The sequence below is a fragment of the Thamnophis sirtalis genome, unplaced genomic scaffold, assembly GCF_051295495.1.
Source record: "Thamnophis sirtalis isolate CommonGarterSnake01/CBP01778 unplaced genomic scaffold, rThaSir2_p1.2 scaffold_7, whole genome shotgun sequence".
Classification (NCBI taxonomy): domain Eukaryota; kingdom Metazoa; phylum Chordata; class Lepidosauria; order Squamata; family Natricidae; genus Thamnophis; species Thamnophis sirtalis.
Window position 1 is genome coordinate 50,304,401 of NW_028261387.1, and position 21,761 is coordinate 50,326,161.

At 38.1% G+C, this 21,761-nt stretch overlaps 1 protein-coding gene across 2 annotated transcripts; it reads left to right on the forward strand.

Annotated features, from left to right (window-relative positions):
- Nucleotides 1-2,444: 2,444 nt before the first annotated feature.
- LOC106540196 (acidic mammalian chitinase) lies at nucleotides 2,445-21,514 on the forward strand. Of its 2 annotated transcripts, XM_014055239.2 has the most exons (12): nucleotides 2,445-2,597; nucleotides 2,885-2,917; nucleotides 4,009-4,038; nucleotides 6,582-6,783; nucleotides 8,669-8,725; nucleotides 10,886-11,051; nucleotides 11,996-12,120; nucleotides 12,684-12,807; nucleotides 16,764-16,946; nucleotides 17,699-17,815; nucleotides 18,458-18,593; nucleotides 21,128-21,514. In XM_014055239.2, exons 2-11 carry the CDS (start codon nucleotides 2,893-2,895, stop codon nucleotides 18,590-18,592), a joined length of 1,164 nt encoding a protein of 387 aa, XP_013910714.2. In that variant the 5' UTR covers nucleotides 2,445-2,597; nucleotides 2,885-2,892; the 3' UTR covers nucleotide 18,593; nucleotides 21,128-21,514. The 2 variants fall into 2 exon arrangements, with proteins under 2 accessions (XP_013910714.2, XP_087576113.1); XM_087719987.1 differs by lacking the exons at nucleotides 2,445-2,597; nucleotides 2,885-2,917; nucleotides 4,009-4,038 and adding an exon at nucleotides 4,077-4,224.
- The last annotated feature ends 247 nt before the right edge of the window (nucleotides 21,515-21,761 follow it).

A 21,761-nucleotide genomic window follows, 5' to 3' on the forward strand; every position in this document is an offset into this window, starting at 1 on the left:
AAGGTATCTTTTGTGCTAAGTTCTAACAATGTAGTTCTCTAATGTAACTATGAAACAGTCCAAATATATAATTCCCCTCAGGGAGGAATTCTGGGAGTTGAAGACCACAAGTCTTAAAGCTGTCACGTTTGAAGACCCCTGGAGTTTTTTTCCCCTAAAGGGTTAGGGGTGCAAGGGTTTTGTAACAACACCTTTAAAACTTGCGTGCCTCAAATGCCAGACTTTCTGAGCCAACATTTTGGTTGCTAAGCAGGAGCGTTGTTAAGTGATACTGATATTATATAACACTTTTAATTAAGCAGGTACCTTGAATAAACATAACTTTGAGTTTCAAATAATACTGATTTCGTTGTTGTCTTAGGTGACATCTGTGAAAAAAATTCAGGTGCTCAGGCATGAAAATATGCCGCTCAAACACTATACTTTTCTGCTCACACTGAAAAAAAAATTAGAGGGAACATTGTTGCGTGCCACTATCAGGTTCACCAGCATCAGATCTCGGTGTGCTCATTCTCCCATGTGATTACTAGTGATTGCTTTGCTTTTTCTTCCTGAAAGAAGTCTGCTTCAATTGATTTTAGTTGCAAGAAAGGAATCTGGCTCTTATAATCTTAAAAGATTATAAGAGTTTTCACCAATTTCTTCTGAATAAGTCCATATATTTAACTTACTCTCAGAACAACTATGTAGAGCACTACATTTAATGGGGCTTATTTAAAAAAATGCTACTCTTTGTGAGGGGAGAGCTATATCCATTGAAAATATCTGCATAATGTTTAGAATAATCAAACTGGGCATTGTTTTACATTATATAAAAATTGTGATGTCCAAAATTGAATACAGGATTCTAGGTGGAGATGCAGACTGACCACTGCAATGTAGAGTAAAAGTATCACTTCCTGTCATCTCCATGTTAGCTCTCTTTGATGTAACCCAAGACTGCATTGGCTGTTTTGACAGCTGTAGCATACTGTTGGCTAATGCTGAATTTGTGGCCTGTCAAGACTCTTTTTTTTAGTTCATTCAAAACCAAGTATTTATTTATTTTAGTTTGTCAAACATGTACAATGGGGACAGTAGGACAGAGATGGTGGGCACCAGGGGTGGGTTCCTGCCAGTTCTAACCTCTTCTATAGAAGAGATTCCACAAATCTACAGTACCGTTTAGAACCGGTTCCAGCTCCCTCCCCCCGCCCGTCTGCGCATCATCAAGATGAAGAGCGAGAGGAGGAATCCTGGGAGTTGAAATTCACAAGTCTTAAAGCTGTCAAGTTTGAAAACCCCTGGGGGGGGGGTTTTCTAAAGGGTTAGGGGTGCAAGGATTTTGTGACTTGACAGCTTTAAGACTTGTGTGCTTCAAATGCCAGAGTTTCTGAGCCAACATTTTGGTTGCTAAGCAAGAGCGTTGTTAAGTGAGTTTCACTACATTTTACAAGTTGGCCACACCCACCCAGTCACATGGCTGACAAGCCACTTCCACCCAGTCACATGGCTGACAAGCCACTCCCACCCAGTCACATGGCTGACAAGCCACTCCCACAAAGCGGGCCACACCTACAGAAGAGGTTCTAAAAAATTTTGAAATCCACCACTGGTGGGCATGCTGGTGTGCTTATGCAGGTCCCCTTTATAGACCTCTTAGGAATGGGGTGAGGTCCACGGTAGACAGTTTAAGGTTGAAGCTGTGGGGGTTTGAAGATGTAACAAAGTCAGAGCATTCCAGGCGTTTGACCACTCTGTTGCTGAAGTTGTATTTTCTGCAATCGAGTTTGGAGCGATTAACTCTTAGATATTGCTCAAAAGTACTATCAACTTAGATATAAAATCTTGTATTTGCCACCACTGAACACTTGTAGCAGGATTCTTTTGAATCTTGACTCTGTCTTCTGAAGTGTTAGCAATACCAATCCCCACTTGTATCATCTGCAAAATTGCAGATATCTCTTTTATGACATTATCTAAGTTATTTATAAAAATGTACATTTGGTCCCAAAACAGAAGCCTGAGGTACTGTATATTTCCCCAGATAGATATACATCCATTAAACGCCATGTGTTGCATATAGTCATTCCTGCAACTATGAAACCCTCTGGCAGTCCATTCTATATAGCTCCACTTTCTGAAGGAAGTGGGTTAACTTAATCCATGGCCTAACCCAAGCCTAAATATGTGTTATCCATAGCACTTACTTGGTTTACTTTCTTCAAAAAAGAGCATTTAAAATTGGGCTTACATAACCTGTTTTTAACAAACAAGCTGGCTTTTACTAATCACCTTGTTTCTTTCTAAGTGCTTTCAAAGCCCTGCTTTATTATTGTTCTAGGATTTTTTTCATGTATTGAGGTCAAGCTGATATGTCTGCATTTTCCCTAGGTCTGCTTGACTTCCTGATTCACTTGTGTTTACTTAATCAGAACATAATGAACTGTTGAAAGTTTAAAAAAACACCCAACAATCAGGGTGTGGAGACAAAGTGATTTCTACAGAGGCTGGAGATAAGAGAAGTTCCTCCTTTCCAGAACTTTGCAGATGGGCAGAAGCATAACAGGAGAGAGGGTCAGGCTGTTTCAATTGCAAAAATTTCCTCAAGCTGATAGGTATGTGAAGAACTATTTAAATGGCTTTCAAGTGTTTAGGCTTTTTTGTTCCTCATTGATTATTATGCTGAATGAAGAGAATGACTTACAATGTCAACTGTATTAAAACTTGCTAACTTGGAAAGGATGAAATGAACAATTTTATTAAGTTTTGGCTTTTTTACAACTCTGTAATTGCAATAAGACATTAAAAGTAAAGCATTAAATGAACTAATGTTCATGATTATGGACTTAACTTTTAAGAAAGTGCAGAAGCATTTCTGTAATTATTTGTCTTATTTGTGCAGGTATCCAAATGATGAATCAAAAACTTTGGGCTGGTGAGTAAACATGCATATTTATAGATTTTTTTCTGCTGCAGCCTTCACCTACTTGTCTCTGTGTAAACTGGCTAGAAAGAAAGTCAATTTAAGGAACCCCTTTCTGGATTTTACATTCTTCCTTTCTTTTGGCTACAGTCATGGCCAGATGTTCTGTCTGGACCATTATCAACATGATCCCTGATTGATAATTCCTCTGCTTCTTTTTCCTTGAAAGCCAGAAAAATCAAATGGTATTTGCTTTTTCTTCAGTGAGCAAGACTTCTGAAGACAAAACACCAATTTTACAGTTCTTTCTACCATTTGCAGCCAAATTTAGAGTAGAGCAGCATAAGAATATCAATCTTTTTTTTTTTAAAAAAGGGGGAAAACATGGCAGAACCCTGTCAAGTTTCACATAGTTAAAGGAGAAGAGGAAGTGGCTAAATTTTCACAGTTCCACCAGAGACTGTATTTAAAAGAAGAAAACAAAAGCTCCTATCAAAGATTCAGCCTTTCACAACAGGCACCCCAGCTACCCTGGACAAAATGGCCCTTGAAGGCAAAGACCAGAGATCCATGGAAGGGGGCCTGGCCCATCCGAGCACATACCAACCAACTGAAGCAAAGGCATCCGTGTAGGATGGAATGAAAGGCAGGAGACAGAGTGTAGACTGTCTTGCTCCTTCCAAAATAGATGAAAAAACAGTACTTTTGATGCAAAGCCAAAAAACTCAAGTAGTGGTCCCTTTCCCAATAGGTTGCAGGAGGGAAGGACTAAGGATGCAGCCAATCATTCCTGTTCCTTCCCAAACTGGTGGAAGTGCCCATCCTTGTCCCTGGGCAAGTGGGAAGTAGGAATCAGCCTTATTACAAACAAGCAAAATAGTGCTAAAGAAATGAATGGAGGTTTTTTTTTACAATCCTGAACATTAAAACTATAGTTTTAAACATGATGAGTAATTTATTGTTGAATTTAGTTGATCTCAGATATTTATTTTGTCACATTTTATGGACTCATTTGATCATCTGTCTATGGTTTGGGAAATAAATAATATATGTCTATTATAACCCCTTATCTACTCATGATGTTGAACATTTTTGCTTTGCAGGTTTCATTGTTCTGCTGAATCTGCAGCTTGGTAGGACTCTTTTACTTGTATTTGTTAGCTGAGCAGATCAGTTCAAAAAAATCTTAAGCGGTCTTAGCATGACCAGAAGCAGAATTTAAAGAGATAAAAATGGATTATAATGACAAGGACTGATTCCTGAGGTCCAGAAATAAAGAACACACAGTGATATTGAAGCTTATGACCTCTGCCTTCCCTGTAATGTTCTTACTTTTCTCAAAATATTCCTGGTTCTTAGCTGAAGTTGCTAATGTCTCATTTATGAAAAAAGTCACTTATAATGTCACTGTTTCATACAACAAACTGCTTAACTTAGAAAAACTCATTATTTCAGAAACCTTTTAATTTGACTCAATTTGACTTAATTTGAGCCTATATTAGGACTTATCTCGTGGTGATATGGGCGGCAAAATGTGTGCATTTTTCCACTCTTATTGCATCCGCAGAATCGCGCCCAGCTGCCCTGTTTAGAATAGCCCGCTCCCTCTTGAAAGGGAGGGATGCGGACGACCCTTTACAGGGTAGAGCTGAGGAATTTGTCCAGTTTCTGTCGGATAAAATCGCTCAGATCCGGACAGACCTGGACTCCACTTGGACGGTACCAGCTGAGGGGCTGGGGGAAGGTCTTGATCGGTTGTTATGGAGCGAGTTTCAACTTGTCGCTCCTGAGGAAGTGGACAAGGCCATGGGAGTGGTGAGTGCCTCCACCTGTATACTCGACCCATGCCCCTCCTGGCTGGTCTCGACCAGCAGGGAGGTGACATGTGGCTGGCTCCACAGGATTGTTAACACCTCTCTTTGGGAGGGATCTTTCCCGCACCCCCTAAAGGATGCAGTGGTGAGACCCCTCCTGAAGAAGCCTTCCCTGGACCCAGCCATTTTGAACAACTATCGTCCAGTCTCCAACCTCCCTTTCGTAGGGAAGGTTGTTGAAAAGGTGGTGGCCTTTCAACTCCGACGGACCTTGGATGAATCTGATTATCTGGATCCCTTTCAGTTGGGTTTCAGGCCTGGTTACGGCACGGAAACTGCTTTGGTCGCGCTGATTGATGATCTCTGGCGAGCCAGGGATAGAGGTCATTCCTCTATTCTAGTGCTTCTTGACCTCTCAGCGGCCTTCGATACCATTGACCATGGTATCCTTCTGCGACGGTTGCGAGAGGTGGGAGTGGGAGGCACCATCCTACGGTGGTTCTCCTCCTACCTCTCGGACAGGTCGCAGTCAGTGTTGGTTGGAGGGCAGAGATCAACCCCTAGGCCCCTCAATTATGGGGTGCCGCAGGGCTCGGTCCTGTCCCCCCTCCTATTTAATATCTACATGAAGCTGCTGGGCGAGATCATACGCTGGCACGGGATTAAATACCACCAATACGCGGATGATACTCAACTGTATCTGTCCGCCCTGTGCCAACTCAGCGAAGCAGTAGAAGTGATGTGCCAGTGCCTGGAGGCTGTCAGGGTCTGGATGGGAGCGAACAAGCTTGCACTCAATCCCAACAAGACTGAGTGGCTATTGATGCTCCATCCCAAGGATGGTCCAGTTATTCCATCTCTTAGCCTGGGGGGTGGTGGTGAAACTCTACACCCCTCAGAGAGGGTTCGCAATTTGGGAGTCCTCCTGGATCCGCAGCTGACGTTAGAACATCACTTGTCGGCTGTGACCAGGGGGGGCTTTGCTCAGGTTCGCCTGGTGCACCAGTTGCGACCCTATCTGGACCGGGAGGCCCTTCGGATGGTCACTCACTACATGGAGCTGCCTCTGAAGAGTGCTTGAAGACTGCAGTTGGTCCAGAATGCAGCCGCGTGAGCGATAATGGGTGTGCCTAGATACACCCATGTTACACCTATCCTCCGCGAGCTGCACTGGCTCCCCATTGGTCTCCGGACACACTTCAAGGTGCTAGTCGTTACTTTTAAAGCCCTACATGATTTAGGACCTGGCTACCTGAGAGACCGCCTCCTGCCATTTACCTCCCAAAGACTGATAAGATCACACAGATTGGGCCTCCTCCGAGTACCATTGGCCGGTCAATGTCGGCTGGCGACCCCCCCGGGGGAGGGCCTTCTCTGTTGCTGCCCCGGCCCTATGGAACGATCTCCCCGTTGAGATCCGGACCCTCACTACTCTTCTGGCCTTCCGTAAAGCCACTAAGACCTGGCTGTTCCGGCAGGCCTGGGGCTGTTGATTAGCATCCAGCCCCACTTTAAGTAGTATGTATGTTGTGGAATTTTAAATAATTGTATTTCTATTTTAATTTTTATATATTCCCTTGTTTGTCTATAAGCCACCCAGAGTCCCTAGGGAGTGGGCGGCATACAAATGCTAATAAACTTCCAAACTTCCAAACTTCCAATTTAATTGTATGAATGAATCAGTACTGCACTCAAAGGTCAAGTGTGTATATGTGCATACTTTACATTTTTTTTATAGTTTACCATTTCCCACTATTCTAAATAAAGGGGAAATCTGTTTTTCCATCTGGGAAGAAGACAAATGTTATGGTGAAGATAAACTGCAAGCAAGTTTAGCCATTTGTAATATCATCTCTTTTCAGGTTCTACCTACAAGCTTGTCTGTTATGTCACCAACTGGGCTCAGTACAGGAAAGAACCAGCCACGTTCACCCCAGATAACATAGATCCATTTCTGTGCACCCACTTAATTTTTGCTTTTGCGGATATGGAGAACAATCAAATTAAAACTAGAGAATGGAATGATGCAATACTTTACAGAAAACTCAATGCCCTAAAGAACAGGCAAGTAATTTTCCGAAAAAATATATTTGTGTAACAATATCAGTGAAGATGATAGCATCAAACCAGATAAAACAGAAAAAAGCACTTAATTCAGACCTTATGGCTCATCACTTAAGTTATATACTGTGGACACTTATTTATTGTTAATATTGTCAAATGGTCATAATTCCAGTGCCTAGGACAGATATAAAGTAGTTAGGGCAGGCTGTGTCATGTATATGAATTAGATCCCTTTCCCCTTTTCAGTTCTGAGAGTATAGGTATTTTTCTTTATTTTTCAAATTATTTTGAGGATATTATAGAGCTTTCTGTACAGTTTTGGGTTCTTCCTAACTTAGCCAGACTCTTTTGATACACTGTTAGGGATCCCTCTTTGGAGCAAGATGATTCACAACCAACTTTACATAGACCGATTGTATGTTTTCTGGATGAAGGAACATTGGATATTGCTTGGAGTGGATATATTTCCTAGGGATCAAACCAATGTACACAAATCTTTTTTTTGCAGATATACCCCTAGTATATATCCCATAAAATGGAATGTATTAAGTTAAAAACCAATGGTTCTTTCTCTCTTTTACCATTAGGAAAATGCAAATGTTAGTTATGAGTGTTTATATATATATATATCTTTAGCCCAGGGGTGGGTTTCTGCCAGTTCTAACCTCTTCTATAGAAGAGGTTCCACAAATCTACAGTGCTGTTTAGAACCGGTTCCAGCTCCCTCCCCCCGCCCGTCAGCGCATCATCAAGATGAAGAGCGAGAGGAGGAAGTCCACAAGTCTTAAAGCTGTCAAGTTTGAACACCCCTGGAGTATTTTTTCTAAAGGGTTAGGGGTGCCAGGGTCTTGTAACTTCACAGCTTTAAGACTTGTGTGCTTCAAATGCCAGAGTTTCTGAGCCAACATTTTGGTTGCTAAGCAAGAGCGTTGTTAAGTGAGTTTCACCACATTTTACAAGTTGGCCACACCCACCCAGTCATATGGCCAGCAAGCCATTCCCACCCTGTCACATGGCCGGCAAGCCACTCCCACAAAGCAGGCCACACCTACAGAAGAGGTTCTAAAAAAATTTGAAACCCACCACTGCTTTAGCCTGTTACAAACATAATTACCAGCTAGCCAGAGGCTTTCACTTGTTCAGTGTGAGATAGATAGACCCGAAGTTCTTTCATCCAGGAGAAAATAATAATTTAAAGAATCAGAGTAAATTATTATCTAATTAAAATAATACTAACATAAGCCTTAAATATTTAGATTCATTATATTGGAAATATCAATGAGAAAGAGAAAGGGGAAATGGTCTTCTATATTGGAAGTGCCAGAGAAGCCAAGAATCTAAAAGCCTTTTATGTTCTGATCTATCATGTATGGTTTCTTTAATCTCTACTGTGTCAATAAACCTTGGCACAAAATTTTCTTCAAAGCAGTAGCAGTAGCAATAGCAATAGCACAGACTTATATACCGCTTCACAGTGCTTTACAATCCCTCTAAGCAGTTTACAGAGTCAGCATATTATCTCCCACCATCTGGGTCCTGATTTTATCGACTTTGGAAGAATGGAAGGCTGAGTCAACCATGAGCCAGTGAGAATCGAACGGCCAAACTACAGGCAGATAGAAATTGAAGGTTTGAAGGTTTTATTCGACTTGTATGCCGCCCTATTCCCGAGGGACTCAGGGCGGCTAACAAAACCAAGAAGAGAGAAATCAGCAGAAGTAGCCTGCTACTGCATTCTAGCTACTGATACATATAAAACTACTGGTACACATAAAAAAGAAACAATTGATAGGAATCTCGGGATAATTTTTCAAGACATACTGTACATTATTTTGTTGACTGTCAATATACACAGAATGTTTATATTATTTTTCTTGCTTTCCAGAAATAGCAATTTACGCACATTGCTGGCAGTTGGAGGGGGAACCTTTAATAACCAAAAGTAAGACTTTTCTCCTAATCGTTTCCACTGAAAGAGGCCATATATTTGTAACGATGTGATTTTTAATCTGGTCTAAAAGAGATAGGAAGGGATGGAGATTCCATCTCTGCAGCTGGGAAGGAATTCTGCTGGCAAAAAGATGATGGAAACCACATTTACATACATTGAAAGTTCTGTAGGGAAGTCAAGCAAACAGTGTTACTGCTCAGTCTAAAGTATCTCAATTTCTCCTATAAAATTTGGATTTTGCTCTTCAGTCTGAAGGCTTCACAGCTAATTTTCTACACCACTGCTTTCACTGGTGAAAACAAACAAAACAAGCTGAAAACTCTGACAGAATGACACTTCTCTTCTTTTGCCTTGGCCAGTTTAAGCTAGTTTGGCTTTGGAAATAGCAGTGACTCTATGTGTTAACTCCTCCTTTTCTGCAACATTACCCCTATCTTCATGTTACATTGCTTTGTTGGTAATTTGTAATGTGACATTTAAGGCACGATAGAGAAACTTGTGTAATAATTTTTCCTTAATTGTTATAATTGCAGTATAAAAATGCTGGGATAACTTTTTTTCCTATGCTGCCTTTGTCTATTTCCCAATCCAGGCATGAATCAGACTTACATGCCTTTATCATACTAGTCTTTATGCTTTTCTCCTACCCCAGCATGGATTTTACAAAGGATATAATCTCATATGCTTCACATTGTACTTTCCAATCTGTCAATGACTCAGTTGGGTGGGATCAGCCGGGCATTCATTGGCCATATTTCCTCCCCTACAGTCCCCAGACATTATTTTCCAATCATCAACTCAGAGATGTGGATCAGCTCATTTGTGTGGCAGCATTGGTGGTACATGGTAAAGAAGGAGAGAAAGACCTATTTGTCTCTCTGTTCTTGCTTGGTGTAGTTCTCATTTCTTTGCTGTTATTTACTATGTTTTTGAACACAATGCTGTTCTAAAATAGCACTGATTCTATGTTGCAAAGGAGTCCAAATTATATCAAGTTTTGTTAGGCTGTCTGTGGAAGCATCATCAAAATACTTGCTTGAACTTGGCAATCTAGCCATTTATCAAAACTCACCTTTTTAGCAAGTCTATTCTCATTCCATATTAAGGAGAGTGAATGGTAGATACTTTTCACTAACTGATGGTATTTTGCAGAAGGAGAAGGAAATAAAATTGGGAAATCCACCAATCTCTGTATTTAATGTGCCTGTACACACAGTAAATATGAGCAGCACTGTTTTTAAGCATTTTCCAGGATAGAGACCACCAGTAGGAGCAGAAAACTTTATGCAGGTATAGTCTGCAGTTGACTGAAGGACTGGTGGATAAAACTTTAATGAAGCCACGAGGAAGGACCTTTAGACTTGGAGAATAAGTCCCAGTTCTTCAAATTCATACATATAATACGTGCATACTCATCATTACTTTTAATGAACTACTAAGGAACAAAGATCTGGACCACACAATCCTTATCTAGCAGAAAACTACACTGTTCTTTCCAAATTTTGTTCATTGTAACTCTGCTACTCTTTCTGTCAGAATTCTGTGAAATACCACTCCCATCACACTTAACAAATAATTCCTCACCCTATATATAATATTTACTATTCTGACATTTGTTTTGTAACAGGGAACAGTATCAGCATTCTCCTTATACATGTAAAACAAACTGCACAAAACCACCTGTATTTTAACATATTCCTAACCTCATCCGTGCATTATCCATGAGATTAGACCATGCATCTTCCTCTTCTCAAAAGGTCCTGCCTTCTCAAATACTCCTATTCCATTCTGAATTACAAAGTGCTATACACCATAGTCATCAATAGGTAGATCTATGAATATTGATCTCCATTGACCATCAAGAGTCTGATCAGCTGAGGCTTTCACATAACACTTTTTAATAAAATGGAATAGTTAACTACTTAAAGTATAATTTGGGACATGTAGATTTCCCTGCTAACTATAAAAATATTTGGTTGAACATGGAAGCAAATGGAGCATTTTCTATTATTATTTATAAAGGGGGGGGGGTAGGTGCTGGATCTTGCCAATCTCTAACTATGGTTCATGATGTTCTGTAGAAATAAAAAAGAGGTACATGCCAATGAACATTGAAAAGTATGCTGTCCAAAAATAATGTATGTCTTCTAGATTTACTACAATGGTATCATCTTCAGCAAATCGCCAGACATTCATCTCATCAGTTATATCTTTTCTCCGTGAGTATGGATTTGATGGTCTGGATCTGAACTGGGAATACCCAGGTACCAAAGGTAGCCCTCCAGAGGACAAACACCTCTTTACCATTCTGATTCAGGTGAGAGACCGAAAACATAAACTTTTAATTGAAATTTCCATAAAAGAATCTTGTAGGCTGTTTAAACTGTGTGTTTTGATATTCTGCAATGAATGCCCTTCTGAAATCAACAACAGTGAAACTGCAGTAAAATTTATTTTAAAATTAAAATTGAAAATCAATGTCCAATTAAGATCTGCTGTTCAGAATTTTGCTCTTATCACAATGTTGCTCTAGAACCCAGTCTTAGAATGCATATTTTATTGATAGAGTATACAAATAAAAGGACAGCATATTTTTGAGCCTGTATGAAGTACTTATGTATTTATAGATAACCTTCATTTATTTAGAATGGCAAAATACATAGTACGAGCAAAGGTAGGACTGATGATCCAACTACATTTTTGTATTATTTACAAATATTCCTACACTCTTTCATGATTAACAGTACAATTCTGTGCATGTCTACTTAGAAATAAATTTGACTGAATTCAGGGATGCTTATTTTCCAAGTTAAATGCAATAAGATTGGAGCTTAAAGCTACAATCTGGAATGCACGCCATTGCTCCTCTCCTGGGAAGCTGCCTTAGAACCTTCTCCATCATTCCTCTCATGTTGCAAAAAAGATTTCAGTATGCCCTTATGACTCCACTATACTACCCAAAGATAGTGAGAAAGGAGTACTGTATGTTGGACTTGCAGGCTTATTTAGATCCTCTTCTATTCCTTGTTTAGCGCACCTCTAAAAGGACAAGGAGCTTGATCAGTTAGTTTTCTTGTGAAGGAGGGAAAGAAAACAAAATGTGAATGCAGGTGGTTGGAATTGGGAGTTGCTGAAACATTTTGCTCTGCCTACACTGAGAACATGTTAGATTTCTAACATGAAAAAGCTTCCTTTGAAACATTTCCTGGTCTCTTGTAAGTGAGCAATAGTAACTACTGCTGCTTCTGTTTCCCTCTGCAGGAACTATCAGCAGGCTTTAGGAGAGAGAGTGAACAAACTGGAAATCCACAGCTCCTGCTTTCAGCGGCTGTATCTGCAAGCAAAACAACCATAGATGTTGCATATGAAGTGCCTGCATTGGGAAAGTAGGTCATGCAATCTAAGAGAAGAGGTCCAATATGAAGTTACAGAGGTACCTTGGTACTCATCCTTAATTGGTTCTGGGAGACGAGATGAGTATAAAAAATGATGAGTACCAAACAATTTTTTCTCATAAGGAATAATCTAGGGAGGGCAGCTGACACTGATATGTTCTAGCTTGTGCATTGAGTACCAAATGAACATGAATACCAGGACAACATTTTCATATCGAAATGCATTGAGTACCAAATTTGATGAGTTTCAAAGCAGTTGAATACTAAGGTACCACTGTTTGAAATATTACCTCTGCAAGATCAGATAACAAACTGTGGGATGATGAGATGTTCCATCTATCCTATCTCTTAGGGCCAGATTGGAAAAAAAGTGATATATAGGGTATTTCAGTTAAGGATTCTTATAGCTTTCTAAAGATCATTTACTACATCCTGCTATAGCTTACCATTACATATATTTTTATGTTCCCAAATAGCTATTGTTATTTGATGCTTTATACTGGCTGTTTGTTTATTGTTCCTTAATTTTGACCTTTATTTTAATTTGCATTCAGGAATCTTGATTTTATCAATGTGATGACTTATGATTTCCATGGAAGTTGGGCTCCAGTGACAGGACACAACAGCCCACTGCATCAAGGTTTAATAGACTATGACCCAGTTCCCTTCTACAATTGTGTAAGAAAAATAGCAACATAAAGATCTGTTATCGCTTTTGTAGTTCTAATAGTGGGAATTTGATTAAGCAATGCAAACATATGTAGAAAACTGATGAAACTCAAGATATCTGATGTAAATGTATGTAAAAATCAAAACAGGTTTGAATTGACTACGTCTCAGCAAAAGCAGAATGCTTTTATCCCATCATGCTAAAATTGCTATCTTACTGACAAAAGACAAAAGATATGCAGAAGAAGAAATGAAATTGTCTTAGACTTCCTAAATACAAGGCAGCCTGAGTTGGGTACAGTAATTGAGAAAGGATTAAGCAAGCTCTGGCTGTAACATGATTTGCACCATATAAACAACCTAGTACTGTAACTAATGGGTCACTTAAATCTGGGCCACAAGTTAGTTAATTCATCTATTTGAATTCTCATTTTTTTAAACTTAGGAAGCACTGAACATGATATGCAAAGATCACAATGCATTGAGCATGATGTACACTGTAAGCACTTGAAAGCATTTTTAATCATTTAATCATTAAATCTGAAAAAGAAGTGTTAGCTCAAGGAACGATAGAAAGAAGGCTGAAACCAATATTATTATTATATACTTTATTCATTAAACATGAAACTCAGCCAACTGAACATCAAAAAATGCAATACAAATACCAGAGACTTGGTGCTTATGGTTGATACAGTTTGCTGCCAGTATTTTGAGTATCAATCAAGTACCTTCTTAAAATATAAGATGTTCCGAGTAGCGCAGTTTTAAGCAGTTCTGCTGGTGTTATTGCAGGAAGCTGCAATTTGATGATGTATCTTGTAAAATTCTTGGGCATTGTGCCAAGTGCCCCGATGACAATGGGTATCGCTGTTTCATGCTTCATGCATAGCAGTGTAGTTTCAATGGCCAGGTCGCGATATTTCATTATTTTTTCTAGTTCTTTTTCTTTGACTCTGGAACAGCAATATCAATAAACTGTACACTTCGGCCCTCTACAACCATGATATCTGGCGTGTTGTGCTCCAAATGACGATCCGTTTGTATTAGAAAGTCCCACAAGATCTTCACCTATTCATTTTCGATAACTTTTTCATTATTATTATTATGTGTTTAATCGTTGGTGAGATTCACAGCCTATGGGGATGGTTGGTAGCTCAACAGCTTGAGTCCTAACCAAGGACCTAGGAATTGTTAAGATAACATTGGAGGATATAAGCTGTTCCAAGTAGGGTGGTTTTTTATAGAATCAGAATGTTCAAGTCTGATAAATTTAAAATTTGCAAATAGCGAGGTAGCCCTTTAAGTATTGCTCCAAGGGCTCCATTTACAATCAGGACAACACATGATTTCTTTTTCCACAGTCGCTCAACTTCAATTTGCAGGTCCCGGTACTTTCTGATTTTTTTCTTGCTGTTTATCTTCAATTCGTGCATCTCCAGGTATTGCAATGTCAATGAACCATACTTTTTTTCTTTTTAACGATTGTTATGTCAGGTGTGTTGTGGGCCAAGTGTCTGTCAGTCTGAATTCTGAAGTCCCACAAGATCTTGACTTTCTCATTCTCTAAAGCTTTTGACCTGCTTGTTCTTTAGCTGACCTTGCCTTAGGTTCTTCAAGTTGCTCAAGTCTCCACGAAATTTTTTGATCTTCATATTCCAACTGAATTTTCCATTTAGGCTTCCTCTTCTTGCCTCTTTGGTTCTTTTGTATTTTTAAACCCAATTCTTTGGTGGTTATGAAGGCTGCTGCAAACATCAGCTGATTGTTGTTGTTGTTATTATTATTATTATTATACAATTGTATCACAGCGGGCAGTTGTTTCGCTGGATTTGGCATTGGTTACTAATCGGACCCCACCCAGGGGCCTAGGACGTCGTAACGTATTTTCGTAATATGCGTGCAGATCCAAGCAGTGCGGCTTTTTGCATTTGACTAATGGTGATTTTGTCAATTTTTAACTGTTTTAAATGTAATTCCAGTGCTTTTGGAATAGCACCCAGTGTGCCAATTACCACTGGAATTACCACTGCTGGTTTGTGCCATTGTCGTTGAATTTCGATTTTTAAGTCCTGGTATTTTGCGATTTTTTCATGTTCCTTCTCAGCGACCCTGCTATCACCTGGTATTGCGATGTCTATGATTGTGACCTTATTTTTCTCAACCAGTGTGATGTCTGGCCAGTATTTTATCTGTATACGGAAATCCCACAAGATCTTGACCATCTGATTTTCGGTGACTTTTTCAGGCTGATGTTCCCACCAGTTTGTTGCTGTTTTAATATTATAATTTTTGCACAAATTCCAATGGATCATTTGTGCTACTGAATTGTGCCACAATTTATAATCAGTCTGCGTGATTTTTTTTACAGCAGCTGAGTATGTGATCAACAGTTTCACCAGCTTCTTTGCAAAGTCTGCGTTTGGCATCATCCGAGGATTTTTTGATTTTGGCCTTAATGGCATTTGTGAGGATAGCTTGTTCTTGCGCAGCCAGGATTAGTGACTCTGTTTCTTTCTTTAATGTACTTGTTGTTAACCATAACCAAGTTTGTTCACTGTCCACTTTATCTTTTATTTTTTCCAGAAATTGGCCATGCAGTGCTTTGTTCTGCCAACTCTCCATTCTTGATTTTATCACATCTTTTCTGTATTCTTGTTTCGTCTGTTGGGCCTTCAGTAGATTTTTGTTCTTTACTTCAATTAATAGATGTTCTTGACTTTCTTTTAAATAATCAGCCAGTGCATGTTTTTCTTCTTCAATTGTTTGCTTCACTTGTAATAATCCTCTGCCACCTGATTTTCTCATTCTTTAAAACCTTCTAAACCTGATGTTCCCAGTCAAATCCAAACTTCTGGCACAGTTTTCAGTGAATGATCTTAGCAACATGGTCATGGCATTGTTGGTAGTCAGTTTGTGAAATTTTGCTGCACCCACTGATCAAATGATCAACTGTCTCATCTTTCTCATTACAGAGGCGGCATTTGCTGTTGGTATGTTGAATTTTTGTCTTCATGCAATTTGTGGCTAAGGCTTCTTCTTGAGCTGCCAAAATAAAGCCTTCTGTTTCTTTTTTCAGTTCTCCTGATCTTAACCAGTTCCAAGTTAGCTTTTGGTCGGCTTTGCCTTCAATCCTTTTCAAGTATTGGCCATGGATAGCTTTGATTTTCCAATTTTCAGCTCACTTCTCAATTACTTCTTTCTTGTATTCAGCTTTCGACTTGGTTGTCTTCAAAAGGCCTCCTTTATTTACTTCCTTAATCATTGGTTCTTCACTTTTCTGGATGTAGTCATTCAAGCTTTGTCTTTCTTCTTCCACAATCTGCTTTACTTGTAGGAATCCTCGACCACCCTTTGCTCTTGGTAGATGTAATCAGTCAACATCACTTTTAGGGCACAAGGCATGATTCATTGTCATAAGCTTCCTTGTTTTACTGTCCAAATTGTCCAACTCCATCTGGGTCTAGTCAATTATTCCTGCAGAGTTTCGAATCAAAGGTATAGCCCAGGTATTTATTGCTCTTAGAGGCCTCTGACCTAATGCATAATAAAATCAAGGAATCAACTTCAGCCAAGTACAGTCAAAGAATTCGCAAGATACTAAAGTCCAAATTCAGTGGAGGAAACATCATAAAAGCAATAAATACCTGGGCTATACCTGTGATGATGATGATGATGATGATGATGATGATGATGATGATGATGATGATGATGATTACTATTATTTATTTGCAAAAGGCATTTGTTCCAACCATAGCTTCTCCTTTTGTTCTCATTTCCATCAAACACTAAAACTGGGAAGTGAAACATGGGCCCATTTATTTATCCATCTGGTGTGGTTTGCTGTATGATTTCCTGCCGAACGGACTAATAAATGATCATACTGTTCTTGATCTTCCTCTACCCTGCTTTGTACTGTGAACAGACTGTATGTATATCATGTTTGTTTGTTTGTTTCTGTATTGTAGGAATATGCAATGAAATATTGGAATGACAGTGGAGCACCATCTGAAAAACTCATGATGGGGTATCCAACATATGCACGTACTTTTAGACTTTCTAGTACAAATACTAATGTTGGTGCTCCAGCCTCTGGTGGAGGCAGTCCTGGAGTCTATACCAAAGATTCTGGTGTCCTGGCATATTACGAGGTAAATGCCCTTCATTTTATTAAAAATAATAATAATTTATCTAACTAGATGGCAACCCCTGATTTTCCTTGGCTAATCTCCAGAAACTAAGGTTTTGATTGGCTTAGGCTTGGATAGATGATTTTCAGGAAATCCCAGGGGCCTTGGCTAGGTTGGGAAATTACTAATTTACTAATAAACTTGCACAAGAAAATAGTGAGAAGCCAGTTTCATTCTATTATCAAGGTGGACCTAAGGCTGAACTTTCCATAGGTAACTTTATAAAATGGCCATGGATAAATTGTTCTCTCTTGGCTTTACTTGCTTTGAGTTTGTACAAAGAGTAAACAGAAATAATTCTATGAATGTGTCTCTAAAATACTTGAAAGATAGGCCAAAATACCAAAACCTAACAACAACAAAAAAATCTTAGCAATATAATTCTGTTCATGTTAGGAGCAATGTCACCATTTAATGGAATTTACAGAACCAAATTGTTTGTTTACTGTAATTTAAGTGACTTAAATTGGGATTTCTCTCCCCACTAATTATTAGAACATTTTCTTGGCTATCAATTGAGCCATCTTTTGTCCTATTCTTCCTATTCTTATACTACTGAGATCTATTTTTTTTAAGAAACTGCTGTTGGTTAAAATTTGAGCACACAAACTACAATACTCTTTAATAGCAATTAATTCCAATGGGGAAATATTGTAAAAACAGTTTTGCTTTGTTTTGTTCTCTCTCTTGAAACGCTTTGATCATTTTGACAGGTTTGTGCATTCTTACAAGGAGCTAGCAAAGCATGGATTGAGGAACAGAAGGTTCCATATGCTTTCAAAAATGGAGAATGGGTTGCATATGATAATGAGAAAAGTTTTCAGTTTAAAGTAAGTTGTCATTTTGTGTAATAATTATTGGGTTAAACCTAGTTTACCCAATGAAATAAAATAATGACTAAGTTCCAATATAGAATATACACGGAAAAGTTCCATCTGCTTATTAAAGTTATCCTATGCTGTTACGTAGTATAAATTCTTATCTGGGCCTGATGCCATTGAATAATACAAAGATTTTTTTGTAAACAAAGTCAGAGCGTTAAGGCAAGATCACCATCTCTGGGTTGCAAAAATCCAGACAACTAATAAAGGGCTATAAAATGACAGCAACTGCTTTTTATGGCCATCTAGTGATAGTCAGAATGTTTGCAGCTCATATACATCAGCTCTACTTAAGATTCACATAGAACCGCTGAACTTTATAACAAAACATAGCATGAAGTATTCCTGGTCAAATGTCCAGCTTCGTGTATCACTCCGTGTATTAGATCTAAATCTAAACATCTTTGTATTGTTATACAATTTAAACATGCTTGTTTCTCAGTGAGTCAGTTTTGAACACAGTGACCAGAGCACTCACTTAGTCATCATAGTGGAAGTAGAAGTGATTATAGGGTTTTTTCCCCTTAATGTTATTCATTCAATATAAATTTCAGCTTGGCTAACACTAAAAGCTGCTGTTTATCTTTGTAGACTGAGTTTTTGAAGACGAAAGAGTATGGAGGAGCCATGGTCTGGACTCTTGGTCTGGATGACTTCTCAGGCAATTTCTGTGGTCAAGGAATCAACCCCCTTGTGAATAAACTAAAGAGTGTTTTAATGAACTGAGGTAATGTATTAATACCACTGCTCTTCAGACAGATTAACTCTCACTTTGATTTTGAGGTCGTTAAAAAGAAACAGTCCTTGCTCTCAGGTTTAAAATCTAAAAAGATATAACAGAAGAAAAGGCTGGGGAGGTACCGATTCTTAAAGATAAAATGATCATATAATATCCAGTTATAATGCATATAGAAATAAACGTTTTGAACTTTTTTCACCTACATTATCTCATTAACAAGATTAAAAATAACCAACACTAAAATATCAGTAATAACAACAAATGTTAATAAAAATAGATGAAAGTAGGACGTGAATTCCCAGGGGCAGCATTACAAATCATTACAGTATCCATTAAAGTTAGGAGTAGATTAAAGTTTAACTTTCCATTATCTAAACCTCATTGCCAATTTATATTCTGGGGTTAGGATGAAGAAAATTTACAGGGTGAAACATGACTAGTATTAATGTATTTCTAGAGGAAAAAGACTTGAAGCTGGCTAACAAGAAAGTACCATACAATATCAGTTAATACATGGAAAGTCCTCAAATTAAAACATAAAAAATGTAAAAACATAACCCCCAGCGTAACTATATGCAATTATAACGCTAACTACTTTTGAATTTGTATATAATTGTGAGTATGCATGGGACAAAATTAATAAACAATCTTGCATGTGACATAGATGTCAGCTACACATGTAAGGCTAGTAACCCCATGTACACATTTCCTTTCCTAAGTATAACATAAAGTATAACACGAAAACCTCAACTGAGAAAAGCCATGGTGAATGGCAGAGGTTAATATTTAGTTCCATCTGGGAATGGCCATGATATAGGTAGTCCTCAACTTACAACCACAGTTGACCCCAAAACTTGTGGTGTTGAGAGTTTTGTTAAATGAGTTTTGTCCCTTTTCTTGCCATAGTTGTTAAGTGAATCACTGCAGTTGATAAATTAGTAATCTAGTTGTTAAGTTCCCTATTGACTTTGTCAGGTCACAAAAAAGTGATCATATGACCTTGGGACACGATCATGGGGATGCTGCAAAGGTTGTAACTGTGAAAAACGGTCATAAGACACATTTTTTCAGTGCTAAATGAACTGTTGTAAGTAAAGGACTACTCTATATGGAAGACTATGACTTAGAATCTAAGAGGTGTAAATAGTGAAGAACCTGAATGTATGAATTAAAGGAATTGAAAGGAAAATATATTGTGTCTGTGTGACACAAAGAAATGGAAAAGAGTAAATAGATCTGATCTTCTAGACTTGAGTTGATGAACACATGCATGGAAGTGAAGGTATATAAATGAAAGAGCTAAAATGTATGCTTTCTCATGAATTAGTGGAATTTAGGTTGTTGTAGATGTGTATGAAAAGTAGAAAAACGTTTGGTGATAATTTCTTGTTATGGTCCACTGAATGGCAATATTATGTATGTTTGGGGGGGGGGGATGACACTGTGCAACAGAGTGAGTGAGTGAGAGTGAGTGAGTGACTGACTGACCTAGGTAAAAACATAATTCCATGAAGTGACATGACTGTGGTGGTAGAGACAACAGAGCACAGATAAAATGACTGGCGTATTCAGAGACCCAACAATGAATAGGAATGATTGGTTTAAAATATGAGAGTTAAACATATTGTAAGTATCATCATGGCACTGCACAGGAATGATTATACATGTAGCAAAATAAAAACTGAGAGAATTGGTGAAGGATATAAGGTGAAGAGTTATTTTGATCATGGGATGCAGTATTAATTAGGCAAGAGTGACTCTTGACGAGAAAATGGACATGCTTAGAATTGATTGTCCCCTTATTAGCTGCATTCAGAATTTGTGGTTTTCCTATTATGAAATAAATCCTATGAAATTTCTATGCCATTGCAAGTGCTACTAATATATGCTGAGACTAACTGAAAATACTTTTGAAATGACTCTGAATTTGGAATGATTATCTTTCATGATGTCTTTCTATTTGAAAGGGAAGGCTTGGAATGGGAAAAAATATCTGGAGCACTCATATGGTATCCGTCATAAACTTTAACAATACATTTGTTTAGTATCATATAATGTTAAAAATAAAGATTGGGACCAACTGTTAAACTCCCAAAGTTTTATTCAGAATAACAGTAACATATATACAGTACATACAATGGGTCAAACTAAATTAAGGCAATGGTAAATCCATTATTGTATTCCCACAGTTGAATAACTGAAAACCTAACTTGTTTTCCCCAAACTCACAGATCTTTAGGAAACTACCACTTTGCCTTTGAGCAAAAATAAGTTGTGGTTAATATAATTGTAATATAAGCCCCAGAAAAAAATAGCAACCAGCAAGACAATTTAGGTATTGTAGGACAAGCAAGCAAAACGATTAATTCTTTTATGCTATAGCCCAAACTTTATACCCTCGTCAGAGAAGGTTGCTATTAAACTTTAAAAAAATGTTAAGTCCCACCTCCAGTTTTTTCTGCTTTCATTTATTTTACCTTGAAATTCCAATTACAGATATTTTTTGTCTATTTGTTCTATAGGCCTCTGCAAGAAGACTGGAGAGTCTACCCCATCCTCATCTGTATACAACATTCCTGAACTTTCTTGATCATAAATACTTTGGAGGATATAACATAGAGTGATTTATGTAATGAAATAAGCAGTGTCATATTTTAAAACTCAAAATCCCAAATTACTGATGAAAATGTACTGTTGAGAAAATGGTGGTACCGTTCTATGATTTCTAATATCAAATTTATTTTCTGCCTTTTATGATGATATTAGCAAAAAATAAATATGGTGCATGCTTTGTTACCCAACCTGAAAGAAATAGAATAACATTCAGTGGAAGATTAACAAGTCTTATATTCTTCCTGTTCAGGTGATATTTTCTTTGAATTTTTTAAAAATAAATCCATGACTCAGAATCAGTTTCTACGTTTCTTTCACTGCAGCAATATGTTTGGAGATGTTTGGTTATTAACAGTAAATTATCAATTACTTTAATAAGTGGATGACTGGATAGAGAGAGGCAGGATTTATGCTGTAAAGATATTCTCCTAGTGTGGTATATTTTACAAAATTTGTACAAGTCTCCTCATACCAGCTTGATGAATAGGCAGAGGTTATGGGAGTTATACAATCAACATCTAAAAGACACTAGAATGAGGAAGG

Excerpts from the sequence above, each read along its gene's own strand:
- LOC106540196 (XM_014055239.2), top strand. The coding sequence starts at position 2,893 with ATGATGAATCAAAAACTTTGGGCTG. Across the intron at positions 11,052-11,995 it reads TCTTTACCATTCTGATTCAG|GAACTATCAGCAGGCTTTAG; the intron begins GTGAGAGACCGA and ends TTCCCTCTGCAG. Across the intron at positions 12,121-12,683 it reads GAAGTGCCTGCATTGGGAAA|GAATCTTGATTTTATCAATG; the intron begins GTAGGTCATGCA and ends ATTTGCATTCAG.